This window comes from Lactuca sativa, chromosome 5 (assembly GCF_002870075.4).
Source record: "Lactuca sativa cultivar Salinas chromosome 5, Lsat_Salinas_v11, whole genome shotgun sequence".
NCBI lineage: Eukaryota > Viridiplantae > Streptophyta > Magnoliopsida > Asterales > Asteraceae > Lactuca > Lactuca sativa.
Genome location: NC_056627.2, coordinates 225,432,140 through 225,453,946, shown reverse-complemented (window position 1 = coordinate 225,453,946; position 21,807 = coordinate 225,432,140). Strand labels below are relative to the sequence as shown.

General features: G+C 35.3%; 3 protein-coding genes across 6 annotated transcripts; 1 reads left to right on the top strand and 2 right to left on the bottom strand.

Moving 5' to 3' along the window:
- Positions 1 to 1,190: 1,190 nt before the first annotated feature.
- On the top strand, positions 1,191 to 20,982 carry LOC111886598 (uncharacterized). 3 transcript variants are annotated; one of them, XM_052771490.1, is made up of 10 exons: positions 1,191 to 1,497; positions 1,777 to 1,834; positions 1,984 to 2,092; positions 2,184 to 2,328; positions 2,597 to 2,648; positions 3,053 to 3,199; positions 3,312 to 3,423; positions 3,666 to 3,792; positions 3,875 to 4,125; positions 20,933 to 20,982. In XM_052771490.1, the coding sequence occupies exons 1-10, from the start codon at positions 1,373 to 1,375 to the stop codon at positions 20,965 to 20,967; spliced, it is 1,161 nt and encodes a 386-aa protein (XP_052627450.1). In that variant the 5' UTR covers positions 1,191 to 1,372; the 3' UTR covers positions 20,968 to 20,982. The 3 variants fall into 3 exon arrangements, with proteins under 3 accessions (XP_052627450.1, XP_023738621.1, XP_023738620.1); XM_023882853.2 differs by lacking the exon at positions 20,933 to 20,982 and adding an exon at positions 17,148 to 17,170; XM_023882852.3 differs by lacking the exon at positions 20,933 to 20,982 and having other exon boundaries at positions 1,193 to 1,497; positions 3,875 to 4,410.
- Positions 4,704 to 9,120, bottom strand: LOC111886597 (ATPase 8, plasma membrane-type). Of its 2 annotated transcripts, XM_023882851.3 has the most exons (7): positions 8,225 to 9,119; positions 7,700 to 8,026; positions 7,369 to 7,611; positions 6,017 to 6,419; positions 5,349 to 5,863; positions 5,036 to 5,209; positions 4,704 to 4,944 (listed from the first exon to the last, which is right to left on the bottom strand). In XM_023882851.3, exons 1-7 carry the CDS (start codon positions 8,942 to 8,944, stop codon positions 4,786 to 4,788), a joined length of 2,541 nt encoding a protein of 846 aa, XP_023738619.1. In that variant the 5' UTR covers positions 8,945 to 9,119; the 3' UTR covers positions 4,704 to 4,785. The 2 variants fall into 2 exon arrangements, with proteins under 2 accessions (XP_023738619.1, XP_023738618.1); XM_023882850.3 differs by having other exon boundaries at positions 4,704 to 5,209; positions 8,225 to 9,120.
- LOC111886600 (60S ribosomal protein L39-1) lies at positions 14,890 to 15,961 on the bottom strand. The gene is made up of 3 exons (XM_023882856.3): positions 15,811 to 15,961; positions 15,249 to 15,352; positions 14,890 to 15,151 (listed from the first exon to the last, which is right to left on the bottom strand). The coding sequence occupies exons 1-3, from the start codon at positions 15,811 to 15,813 to the stop codon at positions 15,103 to 15,105; spliced, it is 156 nt and encodes a 51-aa protein (XP_023738624.1). The 5' UTR covers positions 15,814 to 15,961; the 3' UTR covers positions 14,890 to 15,102.
- Positions 20,983 to 21,807: the final 825 nt, after the last annotated feature.

Here is a 21,807-nt window from a genome sequence, read left to right as displayed (position 1 = left end):
ATTCATTTTTGTTTGTGTTCAATGTTTTCTATATAAACAACTTTTCTTAACTTTTGTGTTATTGTTTATGTGATATGAAGTAGGGGCTATATTTCAGATATGAAGTAGGAGCTATATTTCCGATTTTGTTGTCTAATGTGGTGGTTGCGTATACTTCATTGTTGACAGTTTCAATTGTGTGCTTCCGTTGAACAAAAAATTCGAAATTGAAGCTTTTCAAAACGTATCTCTGAAGTACCATAACTTAAGAAAGATTTAAAAGATTAACAATTTTAAGTATCGAAAGTGATTTATTTACAAAATACTGATTATTGTAAAATAGACGTTTTCACTTCAAAAAAAATGCATGAACCTCGTTTTAGGTGATTTCTATAAGGTTCTGTTTGTATTATTTGTTTAATTATAAAAATAACTGCACGTTTTATTTTATAAATCCTTTATATATTCTTTTTTGGTATCGTACCTTATATATAAAAGGGCATAAGTTTTTTTCTCGTCCCGGGTAATAAAAAACAATGGACCGGTCCTGATCAGAACTACAAACTTTTGAAGCGACACAAGAACTAGATTCACATCCCCGTATTTTTCTATTATTTGGAATCATAAGATCATAGATTTAAAAGTATGATGGAATTCTAGAGTGATTTTAACTTTTAAGAGACAATAGTGATCGGGTCCGCCTAATAGCCATCGGGAGACTGATATGGACCTGGTCCGCCTAATAGCCATCGGGAGACCAATGTTTTAAAACCCGGGCTGACCCGGTCGGTTCAACCGGTTGAACCGTGACCCAGGGTAGAAGGCGGGTCAAATAAGAACGGTTTTTTTGTAAAAATACGGACCGGATCAAACCGGCCGGGTTTCTCCTAAACCGCGGTTCGACCGCTTATGTTGAACCGCTTAAAACCGGGTTGATCCGTTTTAATAAAGTTTGGATAGTTTGATACAAGTAGCGAACACCAAATTATTGGTTTTATATGTTTTTCAATATTTAAACTGTGTAGATATCCAATTATTGGTTTTATATGTTTTTGCATTATACAAGAAAGTAAAAATATATAAAAATAGAAAAAGATCATAAACCGAGTTGACCCAGCGGTTCAACCGGTTGAACCGTGAACCGGTCATTACACCGGGTCAACTAAAAACCCGGGTTTTAAAACATTGCGGGTGACCGATATGGACCGATACCGGTTCGACTTGAGACCGATAGAGACCGGCGGTTCATTGTGTTTGGAGATCGGACCCGGACTGGAAGTCCGGCCGCTTAGAGTAGTAACTGGTAGTTAGGGTCATCCTATCTTCAAACCAGACCCCTCGTCGGAGGGATTACGCCGGCGGAGGCGACGACCACTATCAAAAGTCGTAGAAGATGCTGTCTTTGCATTCAAATTTTTCGGTAATAGGCAAAACCTCACAACTTATGCGTATTGGAAAACACCAATCTCCGGTGGTGGCTTTTTCTTCTTCCTCTCGTCTTCATCAACAGTCTCTCAGGTAAATATGGTCTGATTGTAATATCTTTAAGTGTCTGTTGCAGATTACTTGTTAACGTTAAGACCTACTAAAATCGCCGTGGTTGAAGCCAAAAAACTGATAATCATTGAAGTAAAAGCTTCTTTAAGCTACAAAACCTAAATTGCGCGTCCTAATTTTGAGCTTCATAGTCGCAATTGGACTAGTTATAACAAACTGAACTCTTATTAAGAAACGATTTTTTGTAAATTAGAATTTAAGTTTGGAGCGTAATGAAGCAGTGTTTATGTTCATGTGTAGATATGCTGTACTTGGTGCGGGGTTTGCTGGATTATCAGTAGCATGGCACTTGCTGGAAGTACACACTTTTTCTCTCCTCTGTATATGTGTCTGATAATTGAAAGTTTTGAATTAAGAAGCTTGAGTTGTTTATAGAAATTGAAGAATATAACATGCATTTTCATGAAAATTGAAGAATAAAGTTCCAATTTCTCAATGTTTTTTCAGCATAGTCCTATCGAGTTGCACATTTCCATAGATGTTCTTGATGAGGTTGGAATTGGGGGTGGTGCTTCTGGAGTGTCTGGAGGACTCCTTCATCCTTATTCTCCTAAAGGTCTCCATCATTTCACCACTACATATTCCATTCATTTTTTAGCTATATGTCTCTTTTCTATTTTGATATTTGGATAAGTCTGTTTCTGTAGTTAAGCCTTTATGGAGGGCAGCTGAGTGCTGGGAAGAGAGTTTAAAGCTTTTAAGAATTGCTGAAACAGCAATACAGACCAAGGAATCAAGCTTCAACAATGGAGAAATTGCTCATAGTTCTTATGAATTTATTGCACGAAGAAGGTTTTGCCCTCAATTCTCTCAGAATTTCTGTATAACAGTTGTTAGAATCATCATTCACACAGATAATAATAGTTGTAGGAACTAGGAAATGAAAGATAAAGATCATACAAACACTATTTATATCATTTGATACAAAAACATGGATAAGATAGAAAAACTTACATCTCTAACTACCATTGTGATTTTTCATAAGAATTTTGGTCCAAAAGTTGTGCTTTGGTGTACATATCTAACAAGTATAAGCTACAATTGAATTTATTCACTCCAGGGGTATCCTTAGACCAGCAGTCAGCTTGAAGAACATGAGCATAATGAATGAAGTAAGTTCTCCAAATTGTAAATACAACACACAATGCAATACTCTTAAGGGCTAAATGAAACAATTAGCAACGTACAGTACTTCTATTGATTTGTTAATTAGCATCCTACTTTCATTTCATCCTATTACAACCTTATACTTTGAAAAATCTACCAAATTATAGCAATGTCATCCAAATACAAAGCAATTTCAACTATTATAATTCGCTAGAATTTCCAAAGAATGAAAAAAAAAAGATTGGAAGTACAATGCTATAGTTGAGTAGATGTTTCAAAACACAATGCCTTAATAAGAATGTAATAGAAAGAAACTAAAGTAAGCTTTTTAAAATACATATATACATTTGAAAGTATGTTGCTTTTTCTCTTAATAGGCACATAATAATTCATTTTTTCCTACTAGTAGAATGCTCAGAACTCCCTTGCCAGTTGCAGAATACAGTCTATCAATGAAGATGCAGCCCAGATATTAATGCCTAACATATGTGTACCTTCCAATTTGGCCTTTCATATGCAAGGTGCTATAAATATACATCCCCAACCCTATCTTGAGGTATGGAAACTTTAATATAATATAATAATATATACACATATTTATTTTTAACCACTTACCATTGTTTCTTGTATCCTTTTTATTGATTGCATACAAATTTCACTTTGATTAGGCCCTATACGTAGCTTGTGAAGCTCTAGCTAGAGACATGTCCAGTGTGGGCCCCGGTGAAAAAGATATAAACTTTCACAAGAAATCTATTGACAATCTCCTTCAACTAGAAGGTAAGTAACATATGTGATAAAAAAAAATTTTAGTTCCTTTCTATAAATGTCATGTAATACTGTGTTGCTGATTTTCTTGTTAAATAGATGCACATAAGTAGGAAAAATTGTGTTGTACTTTATTTATTAAATATTTCCATAACTGGTAAATAAATGTAAGTACATTGTCTATATTGATAAAAAGAGTAAAGTATGTTACTATTTTCTTCTCATAAGTAATATGTTTACATGATCCATTTTAGGGGAATATGATGCAGTTATCGTATGTCTGGGCGCCAGATCCACTTTCCTTCCAGAACTTTCCGGAAGGCTGCCATTGAGGACTTGCAGAGGTGTCACTGCCCACTTCCATCTGCCTGAAAACATCGGGTATTAATATATTAATCTGCACTAAAAAAAGATTGATTTTATATTAAAAATTGAACATGTTGTTAATAAAAATATGTTTCAGAGAAGAAATCCCTGAACATAGCCCCTCGATTTTATCAGACGCATGGCTTGCGATCCAGAATCCACGAAATTTACATGTGGGGTCCACATGGGACTGGAAATCTTGCAACTATTCACAGAAAGTGTCGATGGAAGAAGCTTCTAGAGCTTTGGAAGAACTTTTACCTAAAGCATCTGCGGTATATCCGAGCTTAAGAAAATGGGTTTTTCATGGAGCATCCGCGGGCCTAAGAGCAATGCCACCTCTCACAGGTAACGGATCTCTTCCACTTTTAGGGCGTATAGATGATTTCATCACTCAAAATCATTCGAGTAAATTCTGGTTATTTTCAGGCCTCGGATCTCGAGGTCTTTTGTATCATGCTTGGCTCGGGAAATTAATGGCACAAGCTGTAATTTCTTGTGATGAGGGTGTAATACCCCAAGAATTCACCTCATGGAGACCAAAGTTATGATACTATTAGTACTTTCTGTTCAAGTTTGGTGGGAATTGGAAATTTAGTTATAAATATAATGATTGATTGTGATTGAAGATAAGTATTTACAAACACAAAAAAGTATTAGATACAGAATTTACATTACAATACTCTTTGGTTCTGTTATGCATTACCCACTTTCACTTGTAGTTTCCTCTTCATCTACACCAGTCAAAATCCCAGTTGTCTACCCTTAAGACTTTCCTACTACCAGATACAACAACAAATAGGACATCAAAAGTTAACAAAAAAATATATTCACATTTCTTGCTGAATTCCTTTCTTTTCCTATTATAACTTCCTCAGACTTTTCCTAGCGTAGTACTAGTACTAGTGTGGTGGTTTGTGGCGGTGTTTTGTGGGTACGGGTGGCCAATCCCTTCACAACCACCATTGACTTTACGCCGTGTGGCGGTGTTGGATATTGACTATTTGACTATTTTCCATTCAATGATTTATGGATGATGAACTTGAGGATGTCTAGAGGGATGTAGGTGATGATGCTGAAGAGCCAGATTACTCCCGCCCACCGCCATCCAACTCCTTTCATTTCCGCAAAATCCCAGTCTGAATATACGGCAAGCATCGTAGCCACCTGTAAAAACATAAATTTTTTTACTAATATGGGTGGTGAGAGGGTAGTTTGGTCTTTTAATTAAAAAAAACAATGTTATTTTGGTCCTTACTATTTGGGCTAGAGCAAATGCGAGTAAGAGCAAGAAGCCAGGGCGCTCGACAAATGACCAACTCTGAGACCTGGTCACAAAGATGAGGGCTTGGCTAATGATGCTCACTTGTAGGTAAACTGCCGCCGTGATTTCGTCCTCATTTCCGATGAGCGAGTGAACACCAAAAAGCCTCTAAAAAATTATAAATAAATTACATACGTTAAAAATGTCAAATCTGTAAATAATAATAATAAAAAAAAAGTTATAATAACCGGTCACACAGCCAACATGGGGAAGGTAAATCAGTGTACAGAAAAAGTATACGACTTACCGGGAAGAAGTTGGTTCTTGATGTGAGCCAAAAAAAGAGGACGGTTACGAGTGCGAGATAGGATCCGAGGACGATACCGGTGGCGAAGATTTCGTTAAGCTTCCAAGAATCTGGGACTGGTGACGGCTTGACCCGATCGGTGGATATTGTCATGATGGTGCTATCGTTAAGGAGTGCGATAATAAGGATCATGAACGGCGAGAAGTCGAACCTCCATATGAGTGTGAGGAGCATGAACCCCATCACGATACGGATGGTGATTGTGACTGCATAGATCGTGTAGTTTTTCATCCTTTGGAAGATGGCTCGGCTTGTTAATACTGCGTCCACGATCACGCCAAGCCCAGGCTCGGTCAGGATTATATCGGAGGCGCTCCTTGCAGCGTCTGTGGCGTCGGCCACTGCGATTCCGATGTCGGCTCGCTTGAGTGCGGGTGCATCGTTCACACCGTCTCCGGTCATACCGCATATGTGATTCCTTTGTTGTAACCTCTTGACAATCTCGTACTTGTGCTCTATAAGATCGGAGAAATTTACGTTAATTTGCAACTTGCAACTGTAAATGACATGACAAAACAAGAACAAGAATAGAACATGTTGTACTGCATTTGACATGTATTGGACTGGTCTTTGTGCATCTCTACTTAGAGTTATGGATTATTAGTTACCGGGGAAAACTCCGGCGAAGCCATCGGCTTTCTCGATGAGGTCATCAATGGAAGCATCGTTGCCACCTTGTCCAAGAAGTGAAGAAGACGGATACATGTCGGACCCCATGCCAAGTCTTCTACCGGTTTCTTTACCAATAGCGAGTTGATCTCCGGTTATCATTTTAACTTTAACACCAAGTTCCAAAGCCTTTCGAATAGTCTCAGCACTGTCGTGTCTTGGTGGATCAAAAAGAGGCAATAATCCAACAAACTCCCAGGGTGAACCTGCACTCTCTTTCGACTTCTCTGGCACGGTTTGACGAGCAACTCCCAATGATCGAAGACCTCGGTTTGCGTACCCCTCGATGACATCATTAGCCCGCTTCAGTGTTTCGCCCTTGAGCTCACAAAGTTGGATGATCTAGATAATATGTAACCATCATCCGTTAGCATTTTGAAAACTGAATATTAAAGGGAAAAATTCAGAAATAAAAAACTTTGTAGTTTTACAATTTTATCGATTTAATCACATAACTATTTTACATAGTGATTGATCAGTCATGTTTTGACTTAAAAAAGCTTTTTTAGAGTCGCAAAGATTATATATTTGTTTTTATTGTCTTTTCGATTTTCCATTAAACAATTGTTATAATCATCTTAAAGAAAACGATAATAGTTCAATGACTAAACCATTTTCTGTATTCATTCAATCATTATAATTTTTAACTATTTAAAAGTCAGTTGCCCCGGCAAACTACCAATAAACACAACATAATTTTATTATCTTATTGGTTGTCTCTCAATTATTAATTATTATTTTTATCGATTTAACTATTGATTTATTGTTATATTGTTATGATTGTCCTAAAAGTTGTAGTTCACCCGTTAAAATGGTAAAATAGTAAAAGTAGTAGTTTACTCATTAGAAAAAAAAAAGTTATAATGGTTTAATCACTTCGATATAATAATTAACCAGTTGAATCGATAAAATAGTAAAATTACAAATGTCTTTTTTTGTTGCATTTTGCTTGATATTAAATGCGATAGAGAATGCAGAATAAACAAGCGATTTATTAATCACAAAACTATTCAATTAATTTTTGTCGAGTTAGTCATTCATAAAAAAAAAAAAAATTAAGTTTAATAGCAAAATCCATATTGTGAAAATATGTTGCATTTTGCTGAAACCATATTACTGAAAAAATGGTTATTTTGAAAAAGAAGAAAATTTTATAATATTTTAATTAGTAAATAAAATAATGTAGTAACAAATCGATAAAGAAAAAATATGTGTAAAAAACAATTGTTTTCTTGTATTTTGTCCAAATTAAATGCAATAGAAAAGACAAACAAAGAAAGTGATTCGTTACTTCTTCGGGTGCACCCTTGCTAGATCGATGCCAATCCCCATGATCGTCAATGTAAGTGATGGCAGTACGCTTATCCACGGGATTAAACGGAAGAAAATGAACCTCTTTGATTCCCGCTCGAGCTTCTTTTGGGTCAGCCAACATGTTGACCATGGACGCATCAATCGCGTCCTGGTTTTCAGTCCTCGAAGCCCGAGCACCATACAGTACCACCGTATCCTTGTCACAATCCTTGGAAAATACCTATTATTTGATTCACAAATAATCATATAATCCATGTTTGTCCAAGCTGATTATTATGATTCAAAAAAAATAAACACCAAAAGCGAACCTCAATTAAGTTCTTGTCGACACTCAATTTGTTAAGAGTGAGGGTGCCTGTTTTATCGCTACAAAGAATATCCATGCCTGCCATTTCCTCAATAGCAGTCATTCGCTTGGTGATGGCACCTTGTTGTGAAAGGTGGTGGGCCCCGATTGCCATTGTTACAGATAACACTGTAGGCATGGCAATCGGGATACCTCCAATCAGAAGAACCAATAGATTATCAATACCATCTCTATATGCTCTTCGTTGAATCAGATATATCACTATAATCTCGATCACCATTCCAACCGCAATTGAACATATACAGAAGTTACCAATGTCGGTTAATACCTAATCAACACGTGAAATTTCTAATAAGAAAAAAAAAATGATACATGCATTAAACACTTTTAACTTTACTTGGAAAAATGTCACGTGCAACAATTGATAAAAATATATAACATCTATATTATGTTAATACTTTTTTTTTGTATTTTGGCATTAAAAAAAGAAATGCAAGATGGAAAAATGTCACGTGCAACGTTGTACCTGTTGGAAATGACCAGATGGATTGGTGCTATCGACAAGGTGTGCAGCCTTGCCAAAAAACGTACGGACGCCGGTGGCGATGACAACAGCCTCAATCTCTCCCTGCTTACACGTCGACCCGGAATACACAGCGTCACCGGTGTTCTTAGTCACCGGCAGCGATTCTCCGGTAAGTGCAGCTTGGTCGATCTTTAACATGTCACCTTCAAGGAGACGAGCGTCGGCCGGAATAATATCTCCCAGCTTCACGCATATCATATCTCCGGGAACCAAGATAGAAGCCTCCTCTTCCCTCCATTTCCCGTTTCTCAAAATTTTACACTTCGGCGCCAGGCTCGCCATCAGGGCGGAGGCGGCGTTTCCGGCATTGTTTTCCTCGACAAAACTGATGGTTGCGTTGATCAGAAGAAGCACAACGATGCCTACAAAATCCGGCCAATCCGGCGGCCGACCACCACCATTGGCCAAAACGATCGCCATGATGGCTGCAATTTCCATCACCCATGAAAGGGGATTCCACATGAACCCTAGAAATTTGAGGAGTTTGCTTTCCTTTTTCTCCTGGAGCTTATTGGGGCCAAATATTTCGAGCCTTCTCGCACCTTCATCGTCGCTCAACCCATCTCTGCTACACTTTAAGCTCTTGAACAATTCTTCGATAGGGATTTTCTCAAGATCAACTTCGTTATTTTTTATTTGATCCATGGAATTATCAGCCATGGTTATAGAAAATACTAAATTCAATTAAATGAAAAATATATAAAGCAATAAAGATGTTAAGATAAAATCGGGCCTCTCTAAAATCCCTCTTCAGAGAGGCTCCACCATGCTTGCGGACATAGTAGAGGCTTTTTTTAGGAGACGATGAGAGGGAATTGCAGAAGCCCCTTTTTATCTAAAAAAAGAAATACTTGCTTCGTATCTTCTGGTTTTCAAGATGAGTCGCTTTTAGTTTCTTTCTTTCATCCCTGCAATTAGGAACTAGGGGTAATCCATTATTTGCTTCCAGGAAGCTCGGTCCTTCATTTACGTGTGAGGTTTTATTTGATATGTTTAATATTTTGTTAGGTTAGTATACCATGTAACAACATAACATGTGCTCATTCATTCGTTAATTCATTCTATATTTTATATATATTTTCTGAGGTTTTTATTTGATATTTGATACGTTTGATTATTCTCCCTAGATTAATTTGTTCGTATGCAAGTCCTATTATTATGCATGGGATATCTATTTTGCATGTTATCTTTATTGTATTTGCGTGACATAATTATTACTATTAAATTTTCTAGCATGCAAATTAATAAGGTGGTGAAGTATGCATGCTTTACATATATATATAAGGTTTATTTATAACAACATTTCTGTTTTTCTGTTTTTATCTGGCATGAATATTATGGGTACTATGTTTAACAAAAAAAATCTCATTCTATTTATTATCATGCAAAAATGAATTATCATCATAAATAGATTTTACAAATATGATTAATTTCAGTGTGGTGGTGGAAGTTGAAGCAAGTTATGGATGGCATAACCTAAACCATATTTGTTATCAAACCAAACATCTTATAAACTTTATTTTTGTTTTTACCAAACATTTTATTAAGTTCTTCATTTCACATAGAAATTATAAATTTTGTTAATCTTAGGGTATGTTTGGTTGTGGAAACTTTTTCTGTTTTTTTTTTTTTTTCTAATTTTCAAATGTAAATAAAAATTCTGAAAACGCATTTGGTTGATGCGGTTTTTAAAAAAATAAAATAAAAAAAAAAAGATTTTTTTTTGTTTCAAATTGTATGTAAATTAGAAAAATAATTTTTATAGTTTTCAAATGATTTTAAATTTCTAATATGGAAAAAGAAAACTCCACTGATTTCAACCAAACGTATTTTGTAAAATTTTGGTTGAAAATTGAATATGAAAATTTAACTTTATTTTCTGAAAATGTTTTCTAAAAAAATAAAAGTAAATGTAGCATTTTTAATTCAAGATTAACAAATTTGTATGGTAGCAACTTCATTCTTTTAGATTATCTAAACATGCAACTTTTTCATTCCAACCGATCTCTTCACTTTCAAGGTCAAGTTGATTTTAACTTTCATGAAGACTTTTTTTTTTCTTTTTTTATCTTTGAGATTTCTTTTAACGTCTTATTAAAACCATTTTGGTGAAAGTTTTTATTTTCAAAATAATCATTATCACAATCATTAAAACTTACAATATAGTTGTAACATCCCAAAAACCATAGATAAAAAAATTCATTTTAAAATTCAAACAAAACCATTAAATATCCATATCAAATCATTCAAATGTATGTCATAGTAAAATAGTCATCAGAATATAGTTCCCAAAATCATGAAAGTGCGGAAAACATGGGTGAATGCGATGCGATCATGTCGGGTAATTCCCTTTCTAGCTGAAAGTACTTTAAACCATAAACATAAAACTGTAAGCACAAAGTTTAGTGAGTTTCCCAAAATACCTCATACCATACATACATAACAGTCAAAACATAAATCGGTCTATTTCACCTCCTTCGGTCTCTTTCAACCAGTTATGGGTCTATTTTACCCCCTTCGATATATTTCAACCGGTATCAGGTCTATTTCACCCCTACATCTAAACATACAATCATATTAGCAAGAGTCACAAAGATAACAAGCACATACAAGCATAACAGTAAGTGTCACAAAGACAATTATCATCCTACACACATAATCTAGTGGGCTGACATTGGTGTCTTCGACCCACGAGTACAGTGAAGGAACAGACAAACCATACTCCCAGGCTACTGCTACTATGGTTCCTCACACTAAACATTCCAAATTAACCCTAATAAATAATTGGGGTAATAACCCATAAAAGGTCTAGATCACCATTTAACATGCCAAGGTGTAAAAGACCATTTTACCCCTTCCTTTAATGCGCCCCTCAACCCATTACCCAAGCCTAAAAGACCTAAGGTCCAACCAAGCCCAAGAGACCTAAAAACATGGACCAACAGGTATAAGGCCCAATAATAACCCAAACAACCTAAAGCTCAAAAAGGGTTCTTGGTGAGTACGCTAAGGGTACCACCAGTACGCCCGATGTACCAACTTTCATTGAAAAAGGAAAGCGGGGCTCAAGCGCGTACGTTTATGTACGCCTCGCGTACATCCCAGCTAGCCAAAATCTCATTAAGCAATTAATGTTTTAGGTCCAAACATCTAAATTGCAGATCCAACTCTCTGGGAATGCCTTAAACGATAAAGTCATCAGCTTGATGCCTTTGCATGGCTCCAAGAGACCCAACATGCATTTATAACATTCTAACTTCATACTAAGACTATCAACTTATACATGGTGGAGCTTAACCCATCAAGATGGCATTTTTATGATTCTATAAGTCAATAAATACCAAGAAATGACCCAAACATGTTCTAGAGTAACTACTACTCACATGAACTAAAACAAGGGACCAAAACATGCCAAATATAATCCCAAATCTATATCTAAGCTAAGGAGTCATAATGCTTGAAGTTTTATACCTTCAGAAGCTTGCAAATGTGAAGAGAGTGTTGGATCTTCCAGCTTTAAGCAAACTAATCCTCCTTCAATGAGCTCTTCTTCTTCAAGATGCTCCAAACACACACAATAATCAAATCTCTGTAAAATTGTATTAAGGTTTCGAGATAATGCTTTTGGGGGACAATGGAGGTTAGTAATGAGAGAACCTTGGGGCATAAGGTGCTTAAATAGGGTCCAAACCCTAAAATTTAGGGTTTGTCCCTGGCTTAAGTACGCCCAACATACCATATGTACGCTCAGCGTATTAGAGGGAAGTCTCGTGTCCAAGCTTTGCCATGGTACGCCTAGCGTACCATGATTACGCTCAGCGTACCTGACCCATGCATAAAATCAATATCCACTTAGAATTTAAGGAAATTTACCTGAAGACCGAGCGTTACAATAGATATCATCAAGATTCATTTATATTGAGGAAAAATCAAATATCCTTCTACATTTTGTTCTTACTATCTTCTTACATGTCACTATTTTATATTAATAGGAAGATGGATAGGAACAAAATGTAGGATGGTATTTAATTTATCATATACGAGGGATAAGAATATGTTTCCTTATGATTAGTCATTAAACAAAGAGATTTGATTCGTATATAACAAACTAATTTATAACACGTGAGAACCATGATTATAAAATTAATTAAATTTTCATATTAAAAAGTCAAAATTATTAATCAGTCATTTTAAATAAATTATTGTTTAAGAGATGTTTTTTTAGTTATATAAAATTATAATCGTTGATTTAAATAAATACGTGAAGTTATATCACCTTATCATCTGTATTAATTTTATTTTATTTTTTAATCTAATGTTATTAATTTAACATAATTAAAGTGAAAAATTTTAATTTTGAAATTTAAAATAGAGAATCAATTATTAATTTAAGGAAATTAGAGTGAGAAATTTAAAATTTGAAAATTGAAATTGATAATTAATAGGTTGACAAGTGGCATGATAGGTGACATATAATATTAATAAGGAGTTCTACTATTATGACATTTGTCAATAGGAGAATAGATCTATTCATTTATTAGAATATGAATATGAATATTTTTTTCCATACATAATAATTTGTGCATTAAAGTATTGTATTGCATAACTTTATAAAATATAAATTTTTGTGTATAGAGAAAAATGGTTGTATACGAATCATTTCCATAAATTGTCTTCTTCATCTTCATTGTCACTTAACCAAGTATCTCCTCCAACAAACATTTTTTCATCTCTCATTTTTTTATGGGAACATTTTCTTCCTTCTCTCCTCTACAATGCTAGCTTGAAGAGCTAGTAACTACTCCCTTTTTATGTTTGTCTCCTCATGATTTAGAACTAACTTGTGAACTTTCAAGATACCAACCAACTCATCCATTTTAATAGTTTTGAGCTTTCTTGTCTTCTAGAACCATAACCTTGGGAATCCATTCAAAAAGGAGAATCTAAGTATCTTTCTAATGTAGTCTTCATTTTGATAGCTTTTCTCAAACTCGGTCTAAACGGTGATGGGTGACAGGAGTGACCGCCTAAGGCTTATTGCTCCAAGGGGCGTAAAAGTTTCATGGGTTGTTTAATATTAGTATATAATTAAATTACTAGTCTACTTTTACTGGAAAAAAACAAGATAAATTAATTATAGGATGCATGAATGAGCATATTATAATTATCGTTGTTCATAAAGAAGATGGGTAGGTGCAACCAAAAGTAAAGGATATCGAATCAACAAATATAAACCGACGAACTATGAGAGAGAGAGAGAGAGAGAGAGAGAGAGAGACCTGAAGCACAATGTAAAAATTTCAATGTATAAGAACGTGAGGTGCCTAAATAAACTTTCTTTTAATCAAAAACTTATTTTACAATAAATTATAATTTAAGATACGTCAAACTTTTAAAAAATCTTTTGATTTGTAGATTAAACTTTTTCATCTATAGGTTTTAAATTAGAAAAGATAGGGTTTAAAAGTCATTCTATAAAATCTCTTATTTTTAATACCTTAAAGAATAGATTTTGTTAGGAAAATGTTGTCAAAAAATCTCCACTTAAGTATTCCAAGAATATTTAGTCAAATATTTAAATTCTAGATTTTTTATGCATTTGGCATTCGCAATTCTTAGCTTTCTATATTCAAATAGTGTCGAAAAGTGGAAACAAAAAACTTCAACTCGCACATGAATCAAACAAAACATAGGCAAATACTTTTTATGCTGAAAAAAATGTATGTAAGACTATGATAGGTATCTCCTATGTTTCCTTTGTGGTAGGTATATGCACTTCCTGTCTTCTTTTAGCTCAAAGTATTTATTTTTGTTTCTCCACTTTTAAAAGTGTTCCCTATCGACTCTATTGTAAACCCCTATACTTGCCACTCTTCAGTAGAGAAATGGTATGCAAACATTGCCTTTCCATGAAATTTGTTTGTACTCTTGGGACAATATTAGAAGAACCTTGTTGTAGTTATCCTATTTATACTTTTCCTTGGTTCTTGTTTGATTTTTATGGAAATGCTAAAATCCACAATACGAGCTTCAAAGTCTCATTCGGATCTCGCATTGGTACTACATTGGATAAAGAATTTAATACACCTAAGAGCTTATGGTATATTGTTGATAATTCTAATTTATCCAATTGACTTAATTACTCTAATGTTTATAACGAAAATTGTGAAAATTTCCTTTAAGTTTATCCATGACATAACATTTCAAGCGATGAGTGATCAGACACATTGTGTGTCATTGTGCCTGAAGAATATTAGCTTACAAATTTAATGAACTAACTGAAAAGTTAGTTTTTAGCTTATAAACTACCAATAAACTATCTCAAATAGCTTATTAAAAATCCAAATTATAAGTTATGTACTAAATTGCATTAAGCTAACTTAATAACTTATGCACACCAAATCTCATATATAAGACACATGTTTTGTTGATGTTGCAAGTCACCACTCATCATCAAATGTGGCCAAACCAGAAAAAAAATTGATATATGAATTTATAAAAAGTGGTTAATTTTGTGTTTATGGTTTCACAGACGTCAAACATTATAATATTATTCTTTCTATTAAAGATTACTATTGATTTGTCAAAAAATCAGAGACACAAACTCTCTGCAAAGATTTTCCTTTGATTATCAAAAACAGCAAGTTTAGATCAAAACAACAAATGGCCTAACATCATTTAAGATACATGATAAACAAGGTCAAATCAAAAACATCTTCAAATTCCAAGAAATTAAAAACATTAAACTCAAATCCACTTTAAGCTAAATATTGAAAAACAAGAACAAAAATCTTGATTGAATTAAACAAAATAGCACCTCAAAATCCAAGCTTGGTTCTACGCCAATGCCTGCGCTTTGCATTGTACCTGAATCAAACAAACAGATGTCAACAAAAAAATACAAAAGCAAAATCATAAATTGGGATTTCAGAATGATGATGAAAGTTGGAGAAATTAATTTGACCTGATCGTGTTGTCAGTCCTCATGCGAATCCAGTGAGGAATGGGCCTGTTCTGCCTCATCTTCTTTGCGAGCTTCTTCTTGATCATGAATGATTTGTGTGAAGGCTGTTTCAAAATTAAACATTTTTATGATTGTTCATATGAATTCTATGAGCTCAAAGATAAACACTCATGGAATGCTCGAACCAGAGCGGACAGAGCATCTCATTTTCTATATGCTTTTAGCTCATTGCAACAATCGATATAAAGCAAATTTAGCTCAAACTCACAGAATCTGCGATGGAGATTACATTCTCGAATTTATATCACACTACAGCGATGAAACCTTAAGTTATTTAGCAAATATCTCTCTTATAACCCTAAACGAACAACCGCAAACCGTAAAATTCTAAAAACTAGTCTAGAATCATCATCTAAGGTAGTGGTTTCTTATATCCAAAACAGAAGTAGATTTACATAATTTCAACTTCTGAAATTGATCTAAAAGGAAGAAACTGTCTACGATTTGTAGTTACGATCAGCAATTTTTAACATGAGGTTGAAGAAAAGATAGAATAGATTACCATGGCGTTCGTCTTCGGAGAGCACAAGAGCTCTACTTCTTCGGATCTTCTCTGGTTCGCTTAAGATGGTGGCCGCTATGACAGAGGTTATATGTAGCTAGGGTTTTGTTCTGGTTTTGGGTGGGCTATGTCGAAGAAGCCCAATTAGGGTTTAAACTTTAAAATGGTCGATTTTGAAAAATGAATAAATAAATAAATAAGTTAGTAATTTTTATTTGAAAGAAATAATTTTTTAATCAGTAGATTCTTTAAAACAAATTTTGGCTGAATAACGAGTAATTATTTTTACTTCTAAAGACTACATTTCACTTGTTCAAAAGGCCATATGTATCTCTATGGATAAAATGTAAATAACTGCGATCAATTTTTTCTTAATTTTTAATTTCGTAATCCAAATTTAAAAATCAATAACACCATAAAAGTCTTTACTTTTATAACAAACAATTCCAATATATGGTGATGAGATAGATTTCATGATTGATGACTAAAACTATTGAGATTTTAGTTTAACAATACGTAAATGCATTTGACCACAAGTCTTCACTAAAAATAAAATTAACAAAGTTTTTTTTTGCGACCTAAACAAAGTCTTTTCTTGCAACCTATGTACATAATTTGAGTGTAGTGTTTAGTCTCTTAAAGAATCCTAACTAGACTATTTTTTTCAAATTTAAATTGAAAATTAATTATATTTTTTTTAATTATATAATTTATTTACTCTGTAGTTAATTATATTCAATATATACTTTAGATTAAATAACTTGGTAACCTATTTTAGATTTAACAAAAGATAAGTGTATGTTATGTAACATGTTAAATACGCACTTTTCATTATGTAAATTGTTTTGTCATATTTGCTATGTTTATATATATTAAAACCGAAACCTGATGATGTCACACTCAACAATCAGGACCATTTATTGGGTTTCCTTGATTGATTTCAACCTTTGCATCGTTCTCCATATTTCTGATGATGTCATCATAACAAAACAATTCCCTATTGATTGAACGTATTACAAATTCTATTGATTACAAACGTTCGTGTGTAATGAATACTTTCCATGTTGAAAGAGATAAATCAGCCACCTAATTAGCGTTTTTTTATAAGTCGATCATGATGATTGCAACATATTTGATTGAAATCCTTTCTGAGTCGCTTCCTCAAGGTCGGCTATTACGTTGTTACATTGTCTGTTGATTAGGATTCTATATTGTTAATTATCTTTTCATTCTGATTGATTTTCACCATGATTAATCTTAACCAATAGAGTTATCGGTTGATTCTAATCATGTTCTCTCTCAAACACGGGAACTTAATAAGCATTTGTTATATGTAGGCGCTTGAAGACGATTACGAAGATAGAGTTCTGATTACTCATTCATCGATTCAGTTGGTACTATAAGAATGTTATTACAGGTAATATATTCACAAAATTCAAAATCCTTCCCAAGTTTGAATTCACTGATTTTTATCTTTGCTTCTATTGGATTCGATGAAGATGGTGTGTGCTTTTTTTTTCTCTCTCTCTCTACTACATACACACTCATCTTTAAAACATGTTCTTACTTAAAGGATATGTTGTTTTGGGGTTTGGGGGCTGAAAATGAGGCTGAGGGAACGAGAATATGATGCTTAAATAGGGCACCAAGTCCTAAAATTAGGGTTTCCCAACCCAGACCAGACTCGCCAAGTCGGCCACTTAATCCGCGACACGGAACTTGCTCCGACTCGTCGAGTTCTTCCTTGGACTCAACGAGTTGACTCATTGACTTAGGGCTTTTCCTTCCCCAATTTGGCCTCCTGGATTCCGGGTGTTACAATTTTCATGATATATTAACATATCATTTATTTCAATTCATTAATCAAAAAATAAATCAAAACTCTCTCTCCAAATATCATGTTGTCTAGTTGCTAGTTTTGAGGGCAACCCAAAAGGATTGTGCTACTATCAACTTAAATGCATACCAATTATAGTTATGGGCTTGGACACCTAATCCAATAGTAGTGGGGGCGTTTTTCTAGTGAGTTAAGCATGACGTAACTAATTATCTTACATAGAGCATAACTGTGCAAAGTAAAAACCCTAATTTTGGGGTTTTGAGTCGTATTTAAGGACTTTAACCCCTTGGGGTCCTTCTTATCATCAACCTCAACCCTCTTGAGCCTACAACTCGAAACCCTAACCATCTTGTGAGGATTTTGAAGCATTTTAGTGTTCCTTGTGTTTTAAGAAAAAGGATATCATTGAAGGTGTGCTTGAGGAGTCCAAAGCTTGTTGGTCCATTTGTTTAATCCCTTTAGATTCTTGATCTTCATGTCCTTTGGTTCCATAATATTGGGTCTTGTGAGTATAAGCTACTCCAGACATTGTGGTTGTCATTTCTTGTGGTTTATGAGTTTAAGGAGTCATAAAAATGGGATCTTATATGTCTTTATTCAGCCATGCAAGAGTTTTTAGACATTAGAAGGTGTTAGGAAGCTAGAGTTTGGACTTGAGCTCTATCTAGCCATGCAAATGCATAAAGTTAGGAACTTTATCACTCTAGACGTTTATCAGGACCATGTATGAGAAATGGATGATTGGTCTTTATGGAGTAAGAGCTAAAAAAAGGAAATGGCTTAACAACATAAGTAGGTAGAGCGTACTCTCATTATGCAGGGCATAAGTCAACTGGTGACCGTTGACTTTTTGACCAGTTTGACCCTTGGTCAACTGTGAGGGGTTGAGGATTTGGAAGGGCAAAATGGTCTTGTGCCTAAATGGGGATTAACATTGACTTTTGGACTTGTTAAGTAGGATATTACCTTAATTGCTAATTAGGGTTTGGTTTTGGATATGTTTAGTGGGAGAGACTTTAGCACCAGCGACTCGTGTGTGAGATCTATCTGTTACCGATCGAGGTGAGTTTTTTCTTACTATACTCATGTGTCGAAGGCACCAATATTGGCCCACTAGGTTGTATAATGTATCCTGATATATATGATGTTGCTATGGTGTAGTAATTTGTTAGATTGGTAGATCTGCCAAATTATATGTTTGCTAGTTATATGTTTATTTATTGCATATATCGATATAATATGGTTGGGTTGAGGTGGTATTGCTTTGTGCTGTACGCCAACAAACATGGGAGCAATCCATACATAAGCTGAGGGACATGAGGGAAATCCAGACTTATGATGTGGGCTTAGGAGCAATCCAAACATGAGCTGAGGGTCGGGAGAGCAATCTAGACTTATGTTGTGGACTCAGGGGTAATCTAATATGATGACTGTGGACCCAAGGATAATCTAGTCCGATGACTGTGGACCTAGTGTGCAGGGCAATCCAGTCTGATGACTGTGGGGCGAGGGGTATCCAATATGATAACTGTGGACCCAACATACACGTTTGTATATGTTTATTGTGTGGAATATTTTGGGAAATTCACTAAGCTTTATGCTTACGATTTTATGTTTATGGTTTCCGATATTTTTGTTTTCAAAAAGGTTCGACTTGATCGCACTACATCCCCTGAAGATTTATGTAACATCCGGATTCCCAGGTATATTATTTTATTTAATTATTTTGGAGTTTGTGGAGGAACTCGGCGAGTTGGTGCCAAGACTCGCCGAGTATGGTCGCGGATGTTCATCCGGGTTCACTTCCGGACTTGGCGAGTCCATTCGAGGACTCGACGAGTCAACGCTGTTTAATGAAACCCTAATTCCCCGAGTTTGGGGCCTATTTAAGGGCATTTATAGCCTCTCATTGTGGCTACCAGTCCCTTGAGAGAACCCTAAGTGAGCCAAATCGTTGTGAGGAAGAAGAATTCACATTTGACCTTGTACCTTTGGTTTAGCAAGAAGAAGGTGACCAAGAGCAAGAGGATGTGCGATTCTAGCAGTTTCAGAGTTCAAAGACTTCATTTTGAGGTAATAGTTCGAACCTTCTCCAGTTTTGGTGTTGATCATTAGAGATAGGGTTTTCTAACCCCTTTTTAGAGTGGTTATGTGGAGCAAATGGTCCCTCTTCGAGTTTGTGCCTTGGATCTGGACTCAAGGAGGTCCAGAGACCTTAACCCTTGGAGCTTTATGAATCAGTTTGGGGTTATTGGACTTAGGTTGCCATTTTTGGGACTAAATCACCATTTCATGCCTTGTTATTCATATATAAGCATCAATATTCAGACTTTACGTGGCATTCATGCTTGGGAAGGCCAGATCTATGGCATAGGGGCACAGATCTGACCTCAGGAGGTCAATAGAGTTGTGCATGGCATGAACTCGCTGAGTTGTTCTTGAGACTCGGTGAGTAGAGTTAGGGTTTCACGTAAATTACTCAATGAGTAGACTTGTCGAGTTGGAGGATGACTCAGTGAGTCAAAAGGGGATTAGAGGACTGGAGTTCAAGGCGGTACTCGCCGAGTTGTTCTTGAGACTCGGCGAGTTGAGTCGGGGTGGCCCCGCGATTCATGCATGGTGTGACTCGTCGAGCATAGGGAGGGACTCGACGTACCAAGCGGGACAAAGAGTTAGTGGACATGTGTGTACTCGCCGAGTCACCGGAGTGCACTCGGCGAGTTGGGTCAAAGTTTGACCGTTGACTTTTGTTGACTTTTAGGGTTTGGTCAACAATGGAGTCCTTGTGTCAAGAGGGGGTAAAATAGTCTTTTACCCTTCTGAGGGTGCCAATAGAGGGTTGAGTCTAGTCTCGAGAGTTATATTTATGAGAGTATTTACTTTATTTGAATAGGCGGAGGCTAGGCAATATTTCTACCGAGTCAAAGATTTACCGAGACGCCTGAGGTGAGTCTTCTCATTATACTTTACTTAGTGTGGTAACAAAGTTATGTGATAGAGTATTCTAGAGTTATGTGTCAGTGTAATTACATGTTATTTATGTGTTGTGATTTATTGTGATATGTGATATGCATGATTCAGAGTTACAGAGTTAGGACCTTCGGGTCCATAGAGTTAGGGCCAGAGGGCCCACAGAGAGTTGGGGCTGGAGGGCCCCACCGAGACACATTGACCTAAGGGTCGACAGAGTTACAGCCTCGAGTGGCTATTATGTGTTAGAGTGGTATTTTGGGGAACTCACTAAGCATTTATGGTTATAGTGTTATGTGTTATGTGTTTCAGGTACCAGCAATGATCGCAAAAAGGCGCCGACATGATTCGTACACACGCATATTGGAGTTTATATATTTGATCTTGAGTTTTGTACTGATATAATGTTGACACAATGTTTTTATTTATGTTTACAAATGATATTTTATGGATTTTTCAAAACTGAAAAATTGTTCAAATTTTTACGGTGTTACAATTTATTCCACACTGAATGTTTACAAATTACTCTGATGTTTTGAAAATACCTTGACTCTAATCGTTTTTAGAGCAATGAATGAATAATTTAACTTATTTAAAATGCAAACAAATTTACTATGATTTTTAGGACGTTACAACTGTCCATGATATTTTGGTAGATTCAGTGAGTACAACAACATATTTAATTAATAGAGGACCCTCAGTCCCTATATGGTTCAGAATTCCATAAGGGTAATGGAAGAGTCGTGAGATTTCGCTCAATTACTTGAAAGTATTTGGTTGTGTCTTAAATGTGAAGATCAAAGATTCCGAAAATATACAAGCTCGAGGCAAAGGCAAGGAAATGCACCTTTACATGCTACAGTTTAGATGACATGGATTATTGCTTTTGGGATAACCAAAACAAAAAGGGTTATTAAAAGCGAGGATGCAGTCGTTAACAAGAATGCCCCTATATAAGGATGAGATTGCAGCAAGCTCCAATAGAGAAAAGCAACCATGAAATAAAGATCAATTTAAGTTCGATGAAATCTTAGAATACGACATTGTAAAACCTATCAATACTTATGAGATATGTGAAAGTTGAGGAAGCATTTCAAACTTAGATGAACCTGTAGATAATGAGAGTACTGAGAGTCCATAGGATGAGGTTACATAGATGAGTATGAATCTCTTGTTATTCGAAGATC